Below are 12,619 nucleotides of genomic sequence, written 5' to 3' on the forward strand. Positions count from 1 at the left end.
TCTTATATTTTCTAGTGTTGAAAATATAAATGCTATTAGTGGAAAGCTGAAACACTCTAGGATTTTAACAGCCTTATTTAAAAACTGGATATATGATGCTTTTAAAAAATTTGCCAAATTGCCATTCATTTATTAAAAGTTAAGATGTATTAATGAAAGATCAGCAAGTTGAATGATACAGGAGATCATAACCTTATAGGAACTCTACAGAGTAAAACTACTTAATTCTATTTTGTGTTTGCTAATCGGTGATATTATCTTATGAACATGATTTCTCTTTGTTTTTAATGAAGTGTGTACGTATAATGGCCATTACTAAGGTGAACGTTATTGATGTGCCCATGCTATTAGGAATGATATTGATAAATGGCCTATGTGGAAGATGATTCTTCACTTTGCTTCATTAGCTGTATTGTAAAGATACAAATTGTGAAAAGTAGTATTTCAGTTAAAAGAGGTGGTGAGAGACTCTGAATATTGACAGTAGAGGATGGGAGTGAACTGTATGGGCAATACTGAAATCTAGGGTATTCTGTATTAACCACTTTTGTAGTATCCTACTGATGGGAGCCCCTGAATATTGATACATGGTTTCAGAGAACACTCCTATTTTTATAGGCAACTGACTCAACTTTTCTGAGATTCAGTTTCCTCATCTGGGTCATGAGACTGGCAATAGCCAACCATTTTACCTATACTGTGAGTATAGATGATGCCTGTAAAAATGCCTTTGAAAATCACCGAACAGTGTCCAAGTGTCACATAATCCTGTTACAGTAAATCTGGCCCTATTATGAGAGAAGAAGTTATAGACAGTGTCACTTGATGAACGTGAATTTGAATGAAATTAAATCCGAAAGCAAGAGACCCACTCTCTAAATTGGATAGTTGAATTTGCTCTGTATTGTTAGAAGGCGAAATAAAGAACTTCTCAGACTCAACACCCAAAAAACAACAATCCAGTCAAAAAATGGGCGGACATGAATAGACACTTCTCCAAAGAAGATATACAAATGGCTAACAGACACATGAAAAAATGTTCAACATCATTAACCATCAGGGAAATACAAATCCAAACCACATTGAGATACCTTACGCCAGTTAGAGTGGCAAAAATTAACAAGACAGAAAACAGCAAGTGTTGGAGGGGATGTGGAGAAGGGGAAACACTCTTACACTGTTGGTGGGAATGCAAGTTGGTACAGCCATTTTAGAAAACAGTATGGAGGTCCCTCAAAAAGTTAAAAATAGGGCTACCCTATGACCCAGCAATTGTACTACTGGGTATTTACCCCAAAGGCACAGACATAGTGAAGAGAAGGGCCATATGCACCCCAGTGTTCATAGCAGCATTGATCACAATAGCGAAATCGTGGAAGGAGCCGAGATGCCCTTCAACAGATGAATGGATAAAGATGTTGTGGTCCATATATACAATGGAATATTACTCAGCCATCAGAAAGGATGAATACCCACCATATGCATCGACATGGATGGAACTGGAGGGGATTATGCTAAGTAAAATAAGTCAGGCAGAGAAAGACAATTATCATATGGCTTCACTCATATGTGGAACATAAAGAATAGAGCAGAGGACCATAGGGGAAAGGAGGGAAAACTGAAGGGGGTTGGGAATCACAGAGGGAGATGAACCATGAGAAACTATGGACCCCAGGAAACAAACTGGGGGTTTTGGAGGGGAGGGGGGTGAGGGACAGGTTATTCCGGTGATGGGTATTAAGGAAGGTCTGTGTTGCAATGAGCACTGGGTGCTATATGCTAATAATCACAGAACACTACATCAAAAACTAATGATGTACTGTATGGTGACTAACATAATAAAAATAAATATTATTAATCAGGGGGAAAAAAAGAAATAGAAGTTGGTAGATTTTGCCTTTGTAAATCAGCTTTTGCAGATGTTACTTAAGAGTCATCCAGGAATTTCAACCAATAAACAGTGTACGTTGGCGAAAGTGTTAAGTAACACAGTAAGTAACACTGTATGGCTACATAAAATAATTTTCCATCATATTCCTACACTCCATCTGATAAAGATTCTGGTCACACAGTAAAAAGTCAACGTACATTGTTTATTGGTTGAAATTCCTCAGTGACTGTTTTGCAGGTTTTGCTCCTTACAAGCACACCATTTAAGTAGAACTGGAGAATTCTAGGGCAGAGGATTAGTAAGACACACTAAAGAATCTGGAGGAAGACGAGAAATGGAATGCAGTTTCTTCTTCCTCCACGATAAAGTAGGTTCAAAGAAAGGACATCCCTAGGGAAGAGAAAAGGAGAAACCGCTATTGTTAAGCCAAAGCAGTGACTCTGAATTACATTTGCTTTAGTTTAGCCTGACCATGAAAAATCTGTGCTGTTGCCCTCTGGGTAGCACAGGAACTTGCCAAGTCCGTCCATAGTGCTTAGACCTCCAGAGCCCAACATTCTCTGCCTCATTCTGCATTGTTATCATATTCATAACTCCATTCTGAAGTCAGAATCTTATTTTGTCTTCTAGTGAGAGAATCTTGATCTAATCATTTTATATTATTCCTTGATTATTTTTAATGTCCTTGAGCCTTAACTTTAAGCCTGTGTACTGAATCTTCTTGATTCAATATTTCTGTTATCTAAATGGATGTGATTTCTTTTTCAATATTTTTCTGAATAGGCTTGTGTCTGGAGAAGAGAGTCTTCTATAAGCTTATATCTGGACTTCATGCTAGTATCAATTTACATCTATGTGCAAATTATCTTTTAGAAGGTAATCACATTTTTATGTAGAGATCTTGCCTTCTATTAGTGTAAAAATTGGGGGAGGAATATATATTCTCTATAGAGAAAAAAAATCCTATTTATTAAAGCTGTATTATGTATTTCTCTTTCTCTTTAGAAACCTGGGGTAAACCTAGCTGGGGACCTAATATGAAAGAATTTAAACGGCGCTTTGACCCTGTGGAAACTAAGGGAGAAGGTCCAAGGAGGCTTAAGAATCTATACTTTTTATACTTAATTGAGCTTCGAGCTTTATCAAAGGTGGCCCCATATTTTGAGCGCTCAATTGTCGATCTTTACACTGGAAATGTAGAAGAAGATGCTGACACAAAAACCCTTTTACTGAATATCTTTCAAGATACAAAGTAAGAATTGAGTATCAGTAATCTGAAATTCCACACTGTATGAATGATGTAGCCCTTGAAATACAACAGAAACTGACTGCTACAAGTTAGGAAGAGGGAGAATTAGAACTGAGAAGGAGCGTGGTCAGTAGGACGGCCTAGTCACACTTGAGAACAGGCTCTGTTTTCAAACAGAACTTTGCATTTTATGTAGTATCAAAGTTTGATGCTATTTTATTTTAAAGATTTATTTAGAGAGAGAGAGTAAGTGGGGGGAAGGGATGGGGGAGAGGGAGAGAAAGAGTCCGAAGCAGACTCTGGGCAGACTGCAGAGCCCGACTCTGCGAGGCTCGATCCCCCAACCCTGAGATCATGACCTGAGCCGAACCCGAGAGCTGGACGCTGACCTAAATGCGCGGCCCAGGTGCCCCAGAGTTTAACGCTATTTTAACGGTTTTTTTCCTTTTTCTTTTTTTTTTTTAACCAAGTTCATATTCTTCCAGTTGCTGTTTAAATTCTGGTGCTATAAGTGTGCTCCCATGAAGGTAGATAGATAAGGGAACATTAGCTTTATCTTCTAGACTATAAATTCTTTTAAAAAATGCTGGGTCTATAAAATTTGAGTTTACTGGTGGTTAACATGAGCATGAACCAAAGTTGGATTAAGAAGTGTTTAAATTATGCAAAACCTCTGTAATAGAGTGTTGCGCATTTTTCACATAAATTGCTTTTAAGTTCAATTTTTAGATGATTTTTATCATGTAATTTCTTTAAAACATTAGTCTTGTAAATTATAAAGCCATTCTTATGTTGCTTTACTCTTTTATTGAGTAGTTTACATGTGAATTATTTGCCACCTTCCTGTGTTATTAAACTTTACACATGAGTAAATTAAAAATTACAGATATTTGTGGGGATAGAAAATTTTGTCAGAGCTCTACTACCTAGTACGTGAATGTTTTGTCTGTAACTTGTAGTGTTGTCATTTCATCAGGTCCTTTCCCATGCACTTTGACGAGAAATCCATGTTTGCAGGTGACAAAAAGGGGGCCAAGTCATTAAAGGTAAAAAGTTCTTGACTGGGGGACAGGGTGGGGGAGCAGATGACGGGCTGTGTCTTAATCCCCTCCATCTAAACTCTTCTTGCCCAGCCCTCCATCTTGTTGAAGTTGGTCTGACTGGATTTTACTAGAAATGGCACAGAAAGCCCCTTCTCCATACTTTTCAGTTCCTTTCTCCTTTCTGGCTTGGTCAGCTCTTAGCGAAGTCTCTGTTAACTGACCGATGAATATGGCACCTTTATAAAGGTCTTATTTTGAGAGAAAGTTTTCTTACTTTAAAATCACAATGTGTATTGTTGTTTTGATTTTAAAAATCATGACTGTTTGCCACTCTGAAGGCAATAAATACTATATTTTCCTAAAGTTTGTTTTATGGAATATTTACGGAAAGTTCCAGTTTCTGGAACATTTGTCTTTATGGACTAACATAAAAGGCAAAAATTACCTGTTACCCCCGTGATATCAGAGAATGTATTTTAGGGAGCTAACTTGAGAGCTCTTTGTTTTCATTTGCCTACAGCGTATTAAGGAATACATTGTACCCTTAAAATGTTCATAAAAGTATTTGAAATTGACTGGCAAACAGTCTTCTAGTGCTGCTCCACAGTCTTTTATATGTAATTCAGAAATCCAGAAAGCTCCAAAAACGGAAACATTTTTCTTATGTTTGGTACAAATTAATTTGTTAGTAAAACCTGACCTGTACTGACATAAGAGTATTTGTAGTGCTTTTAAAAAATTTTGCTTTGTTTAAATATTCTTACATTTTGCTACAGAACCATGAATGTATATGATTACTAGGTGTTGCCACACATGCCGGTGGGGGTATTTTATGATAAATAATGTATGTACTGCATTTCTAAAGTGTGGAGAATTTGGAATTCTGAAACACATTTGGCCCTGAGACGCTCTAGATGCTCCCTGATAAGCGAGCACCGAGTAAGAGTCTCTTGGTGCTTCTCAGGTGAAGTAACTTAGTCACAACTGTATCTTAGTTTTGGAAGGTTGTTGTATTTTATGATTATTATTATTTAAGATTTTATTTATTTGACAGAGAGAGACACAGCGACAGAGGGAACACAAGCAGGGGGAGTGGGAGAGGAAGAAGCAGGCTTCCCGCTGAGCAGGGAGCCCGATGTGGGGCTCGATCCCAGGACCCTGAGATCATGACCTGAGCCGAAGGCAGACGCTTAACCACTGAGCCACCCAGGCGCCCCTGTTTTATGATTATTTTAAGGGCATATTGCTGTTGTGGTGTTTACTATAATGTTAATTTATTTTTGTAGTGTTCCTATTTTTTAACTATTTATACAAGTAGTATACTTTTGGGAGGCTCTGTGGTTCTTTTTGTGGAGGAGGATGGTGCGAGTGAGAAAAGAAGTAGCTGTCATCTATGAATTGCTGGAAATTCTTTTTGCTGTTTTTCAAAGGTGTATGAAGGAGAACTCAAGTCTGTTTCTCCATCTCCTCCCAAGAACATGAGTTACATGAAATGGAGAGCACAGGACTTTGGTGTTCTTTATTTTGTCTTTCAGCCAGGGTGCTGTTTCTTTGGTGGAACCTTTGGAAAGCAGCCGACAGGGCTTCTCATGGCCGGAGTTTTCAGGCTGCTTGCCTCTAGCTTCATGCAATAAAATGTTCACCTCAGTACAATAAAATGAAACTTATTGTCTGTGTTTGCCACATGAAAAAGATGAGGAAACTCTGGTAGCTACTGTTAGCCTCAGATGAGCCTGGCCTTAGAGTCCTAGCAGCCATGCCCGATGCTCACAGGCAGAAGAATCCCTGCTGCGTAGGAAGCAATTGCAGCGCAGCCCAGCGATTCAGTTAGCAAGCATCCCTGGAGAAGCTGGCTGGCAGGTGCGGGACTCGAGGCCACACCTTCCTACCGCCCTGTGAGCATCGGTGCTGATGGAGCACCCATTACAAGCAGCCTGTGGCACTGAGGAGAGATGAAAATTGATCGTTGGTCTAAGACCGGCTTTCTGATTTGGACTCACACAAGCAATACATGAAAAATAAACCAAGCCTAATATAGACACATTTACCACTGGCTATATGCGGGTATGAGATGGAGGCAGCAGTTAAGCTCCTTCAGACTTAAAACCATGTATCACTTACCTGTTTCTCCCTTAGTGCCTGTGTTGGTGCTTTGCATAGAGTAGCACCTCAATAAAAAGTTGGCTGAATTAATATGTGGAATGAATTTTATAAATTTCCATGGTGGTTTTAGGGGCCATGTTATGCCATACAAATCCCGTCAGTTTTCTTCTTCACTGTTGAAAAACACAAGCCATTCATTAATAAGCTTCAGAACTTTTATTTCTTATAATTCATACAAACGCAGTTTAGTTTTCAAGCCTCTAATGAGAGTAAAAATATTTTCTGTATGTTAGGAGGAATTCCGCTTACATTTCAAGAATATTTCCCGTATAATGGACTGTGTTGGATGTGACAAATGCAGATTATGGGGGAAATTGCAGGTTTGTGTTTTGTCTTCTGTTTTAAAACTATTACTAACCTTAAATTTTCCTACTGGAATGTTGCAAGTTTTTATTACAGTAACCCTCACTGTTCATTGAAACAGAAGATCTGAAGTGTGGCTTTTCTGCTTTATTGATGAAAAAGATGAATATATTAAATCTGTGTTATATGTGTAAGAATGTTTTTCCTATAATCTATGTTCATTAACATTCATTTTGGTTTTATTGTATCTGTTTCTGTTGGTACAATCTGAGATTCATTTCTGAAGGTGGTTATAAATAGTATATTAGTATTTTGTAGACCCATATAAAAAATAAGATATAAAAAGTCTTAATTATCAAACTTTGTTCACTAAATTTGTTTCAGTGGTCAAAAGAAGACCACCTAGTCACAAAAAAGAAGGTTCTGCCAAGCAGGCCCATTTCTCTCTCTGTATATTTAGTATATAAAGGATGGTTTGATATTTTATTTATTTTTTTTTACAAAGATGATAATTCAGAAAATCAGGAGACAATTATTTTAATGGAGACTACACTGAAATCAGATGTTTCTTTTTCTCTAGTTCTAATTGATAAATTTTTAAGTGTAGTTATCACTAATAATTTCTAAGTTTTGAATTGCTAGGGTCTGTAAAGAATGCTTTCAGGGTTACATATTGAACATTGTAATCCTAATGTGATATTTTCTAGGTTAAGAAAAAGCATTTTAGTAATTTATGTCCAACAAATGTTAAACTATTCAGGTTCCTTAACAGTTAAGGTAAATTTATCATATGCATAATGTGTGAGGAAGTAGAAACTGTATTTTGCAGTTTAACATTTTGGTGAAAAGTTCAGTTCGTGTGAATTTCTTGACTGTCATCACAGTGACTGCATATTCCTTTCAACCTTTATAGTAATTGTTATTACATTAATTTAATTGTTACGTGTATGACTATTTTCTTTAGACTCAAGGTTTAGGAACTGCCCTGAAGATACTATTCTCTGAAAAAGAAATCCAAAAACTTCCAGAGAACAGCCCATCTAAAGGCTTCCAACTCACTCGACAGGAAATAGTTGCTCTTTTAAATGCTTTCGGAAGGTAAGAATGGTTTTCACAGTGAAGACTTGCTGGGTTTTGCTGGTTTCAGCAAACTTCAAAGATCATCTTCTCTCCTTAAGTACTTTGTTTTGCTTTGTTTGGTCAACAAAGAGAAAGAATTATATACTGTCATATTTGTACTCACAAGCCAGGGTCTCAACAGGTCACAGGAAAAATTAATAGGGTCAGATTGGCAGTGTTTCTATTTGCCTTCTCAGTTTTGTGGGGAAAATATTCTAATATTCAGCTGGCTATAGCTTGGTCAACTACAGTAGCAGGAGTAAGGAAAGGAGAGCTTGGTTGAGATGTGATGAAAGAAAAAGAGATTAAACCTTCTCACTGCCTTTTTTCTTTTTTTTTAAGATTTTATTTGAGAGAGTCGTAGCAGGTGCATGTAGGAGCAGGGAGGAGGGGTGGATGAGGAGGGAGAGCGAGAATCTGAAGCAGATTCCATCCAGCCCAATGTGGGTCTCTATCCTATGAGACTGAGATCATTATGACCTGAGCCAAAACCAAGAGTCGGAAGCTTAACCCACTGAACCACCCGGGTGCCCCAGCTTTTTATTTCTTAAGCTGAGGAGGCATTTTCCCTCCATTCATTCTTACCCCATTTTTCCCTGCATAGACCTATAGTTTGCTTTTGGTTTATGCCACAGGTGGTTTCAAACAGAATTTGTACCACGTGTGGTACCAACTAAGGAATACAGAGTGGAAGGAAAAGAATCCTAGAAAATAAGAGACAATAAAACTGGGCTGCCCTGGAAAATACAAAGTCAAGGAAGAACTGTTTAAAATAAAAAGGGGGGGGCAGGTGATACAGAGATTATTTCTTATGTTTTCTTAACGTGCATTTTTAAGTTAAAAAGGGGGCAGTTAAGAGAAAAATAAATTGTTCCTTCCCCATCTTAGAAGATGTCACCTGTTGTTCCCATGTACTGACAGATGACTGTGTAGGTTGGGGTTTCAAGCATAAGCTAGACATAGGATGTCCATCAGGAATTAGTACTTCGTGAAGAATTTAGTTCACCCACTTACGAGGCCTGTAAATAAGATAAAACAGGAGAAACTGAATTAAATTTAGAGTATTTCAGTGAAATTTAAATGAAAAGTATTTTAAACAATTTACACATTTTAGATCCAAATAAAATTGAGAAGAAAACGAATGTTGACCTCCTCAAAATGTCTCTGAGTCTCAGAGACTATCATAAAGGCAGGCCTGTCGGCTTCAGTTCTCTGTCTGGAGCCTGGTATTTGCTTTACTGTTCTGTGAAGAGAACTGGATTCTGAGCCTGCGGTCCTGGAGCTCAGGAATCCCGGGCCTGCTGTGTCCTGTCTGCATGAGCTCAGGCACTTCACCCGGTTCCTTCAGCTTCCTTCCTTTCTCTGTGAAGTGCGGCTGATAGAAACCCTTCTCCAGGGGCGCCTGGGTGGCACAGCTGTTGGGCGTCTGCCTTCAGCTCAGGGCGTGATCCCGGCGTTATGGGATCGAGCCCCACATCAGGCTCCTCTGCTGTGAGCCTGCTTCTTCCTCTCCCACTCCCCCTGCTTGTGTTCCCTCTCTTGCTGGCTGTCTCTATCTCTCTCAAATAAATAAATAAATAAAATCTTAAAAAAAAAAAAAAAAAAAAGAAACCCTTCTCCAGAGCTAACGTGAAGGTGACCTGAGCTTAGACGTGACTGCGCTTCCTACACTGAGCTGCTCCCGGGATTCCGTGGCAGCTGGTGCTAGTGATGGTGGTTTACAAACCGCTGGATGGTTAGTGCTCTTGTTTTTCAGTAGACAAAAACTGTCTTTTTGTTTCTGACTAAACTAGATGTGGAAACTGTTCTTCTCCTGAGGGCAGTGACACTTGGGGTGGGATCCTTACACAAGTAAGGGTATAGCCTAATTTAATCTCCTTTTTCCCCCTCTACAGAAAAACAAACACCAGTTTATCCATGTGCTAATTAAAGCTCTTAAAATAATCCTCTTTCCCTGCCCCCCCCAATTATAAAAATAATTCGTGGTCATTGTAAAAAATTTGGAAAAACATGGAAGTATAATTTTAAAAATAAATTTAAAAGTCACCGCTATCCCCACTACCCAGGACTGTTTCAACATTCGATGTACTTTTAAAATGTGTATTTTTCCTCGACTTGTAAGTAAAATATTTACATGTGTGCGTGTGTTTATCTATGTGTTAACAGAGTTGAAAGCGTATTTTTGTGTACTTTCCTGTTCTTTTTTACTTGGCATTGTATTATAATCATGTCTTGATATTATTAAATTTTTTTCATAAGGATTATTTTGTTTTTTGAGAAGAAACTGTGACATTATATTAGTTTCAGGTGCACAACATAATGATTTGATATTTGTATATATATTGCAGAATTTTTGCCACAGTAAGACTAGTTAACATCATCACCACCCAGTTACAGAATTCTTGTCCTTGTGATAAGCGTTTACTTTCTTAGCCACTTCCAAATACATAAGCAGCATTTTATTTTTTATTTAAGTTTTTAAATTCCAGTATATTTAACATACGGTGTAATATTAGATCCGGCTGTACAGCTTAGTGACTCAGCAGTTCGGTACATCGCCTGTGCTCATTGGGACAAGTGCCCGCCTTCATCCCCATCCCGTTTCCCCCTTCCCCCCACCCACCGCCCCTCCAGTGACCATCAGTGCGTTCTCTGTGGATAAGGGTCTGTTTCTTGGTTTGCCTCACTCTTTTTTCAATATATGCCATATTCTGTTACAAGGACATACCACAATTTATGTAGCCACGCTCCTTTTAATCTTAGTTGAGCCCGATTTTTTAATTTATATGGATTCTGTACATTTACTTTTTCTTTAGAGAATGTTACAGGTTTTTTTGTTAGAGTTTTTCTTAATAATTGTTGATGGGATCTTTTCATTGTATCTTCTACCTGATTATCAGTCCATTTAAGTAGTAAATGACTCTGACTGCATTAACACGTAAAATTATTGTGTGACACCTCAGCGAGTTCGTGCATTAGCTTTTCTGCAGTGAATTAGTCTTTAGTCATTTTCTCTGATGGCCTGTTGTATACAGTTTTACCTAAGAGCACCCAGCCCCACGTCGCTTTGTCACCTGATGCTAGTGGGCAGTTCTGGCCACTGAATCCTGCAACATGGGGCTTCTTTACCTGTTTCTACAGGAACAGCCATTTTCTGATAGTTCCAGCATTCATAGGAAATGGTTTCTTTTCCAGCATACAAATAGATACGGCATTGCTGTCCCTGTTAGATGTGACCGTGTCCCGCAGTGCCCCTCTAAGAGAGAAGCAGTAGGTCAGGGCAAGTGGCCCCCCCCTTCCCCTGCCACTGCTCTGTTGGGGGGTCAGCTGTGAGGTCTGGCTCGTGTTTCCACGGAGACTGTGCTCCCACGGTCCCAGTAGTGACGGTCAGTGTGGGGTCTCTGGGTAAGGGCGACATACCTGTAGTTAATTTGTGTGTGACCTTTGAGTTCTCTGATCCCTCTCCCTTTCGTGTCTAAGTCAGACTTAGCGCTTTTTCGTTCCGAGCACACCTGCTGTTTGCTTGGCTCTCTTTCTTTTCCTTTCAGGCCATGGTCTCTTCACCGTATCTTCGTACATATTTGACACAAGTTTGTGGGGTTTTTTTTTTAATAGGTACTTTAATGTACAGCATATGATTTTACACATTTATTTGATAATCATATTCTGTTTTTTTCCTAATAATTAAAAACTGTTTCGGTCCTTTAATATTCTGAGGATTAGAGTAAGAATTCATTTTCTACTAATCCCACAACTTGCAAGAGTAACAAAAAAATGTTGAGACTCTAGAGAGCTTGGACTTTTTGAGAAGTTATGTAGTCATGAGATATGATGAACTGGTTGGAACCCATCTATTAGCTGGGTGACCCTGAAAAATTACTTGATTTATGTCAGTCTCGGTTTTCCTCAAATTGGAACATCAGGGTTAATTTTATCTACCTTGGAGAATTTTTTTTTTACAATGACTGAGAATATGTGTGTGATGTGCTTGGGCCGTTGCCTGGCATACTAAGCTCTCAATATAAGAAAAGTTCTTGTTTACTAAGTATTTAGAGTAAAGAAAGAAGCTTAATACTGCATACTACATCATCTTATTTTATAGAAAGAAAAACATTAGATTTTTATCATACCAACCTGAATTGTATGTAAGGCTAACTGAGCTTATAGAACTATTTTTTTGTGGCTCCCATCCCAGAGTTTTACTTCTGGGCCTGGGCCCAGAAGCATGCATGCGTTCATTCACTTGTTCAATAATTACTTACTTTTTGAACGCCGTAAATAGTGGTGGATGTAGGGCACAGGTATGTAAACGATAGTTACCCGTGTGGAGCTAACATTACCCCCATGTAGTCAAACCTCCATGTGTAACTATGATTCCCCGATAACTTAATGTCTAATAGCTTACTGTTGATTGGAAAAGCCTTACCGATAACATAAGCAGTCATTTAGCACATATTCCATATGTCACATGTATCATTTACCACATTCATACAACAACATAAGCTGGGGAAAAGAAAGCGTCAAGAAAATCATAAGAGAAAATACATTTACAGAACTATCTTTATTGAAAAAAAGACCTGTGTATGTGACCCCCCCACGGTTCAAAGCCTTGATGTTTAAGGGTCATCTGTAGTGTGTTTGGGGAATAACGAGGAAGGAGTGGACATTTGGAGAGGAATGTGCAAAATGAACTTATAAGACCAGTTGTAAATGATTAGAGTTTCTTTATTGTAATGAGTTACTCATATTGCTGTTGCCATCATTAATCCAGAATGTGTTGATAATAAGTGACTGGCTCCCTTTGCCCCTTCTGACCCAAGAGTGAAGAACTGTAGCTGTGCACAGCACAGT

General features: G+C 38.5%; 1 protein-coding gene across 1 annotated transcript in view; it reads left to right on the top strand.

The window, feature by feature from the left end:
• ERO1B (endoplasmic reticulum oxidoreductase 1 beta) overlaps positions 1-12,619 on the top strand; it is a 61,529-nt gene that overhangs the window by 46,226 nt on the left and 2,684 nt on the right. Inside the window, exons 11-15 of the mRNA XM_045802319.2 lie at positions 2,675-2,767; positions 2,897-3,143; positions 4,117-4,186; positions 6,580-6,666; positions 7,614-7,747. Coding sequence (XP_045658275.1) covers positions 2,675-2,767; positions 2,897-3,143; positions 4,117-4,186; positions 6,580-6,666; positions 7,614-7,747 — 631 coding nt within the window. The remainder of the gene's footprint in view (positions 1-2,674; positions 2,768-2,896; positions 3,144-4,116; positions 4,187-6,579; positions 6,667-7,613; positions 7,748-12,619) is intronic.

The sequence above is a fragment of the Ursus americanus genome, chromosome 6, assembly GCF_024610735.1.
Source record: "Ursus americanus isolate L20-20 chromosome 6, mUrsAme1.1.p, whole genome shotgun sequence".
Classification (NCBI taxonomy): Eukaryota; Metazoa; Chordata; class Mammalia; order Carnivora; family Ursidae; genus Ursus; species Ursus americanus.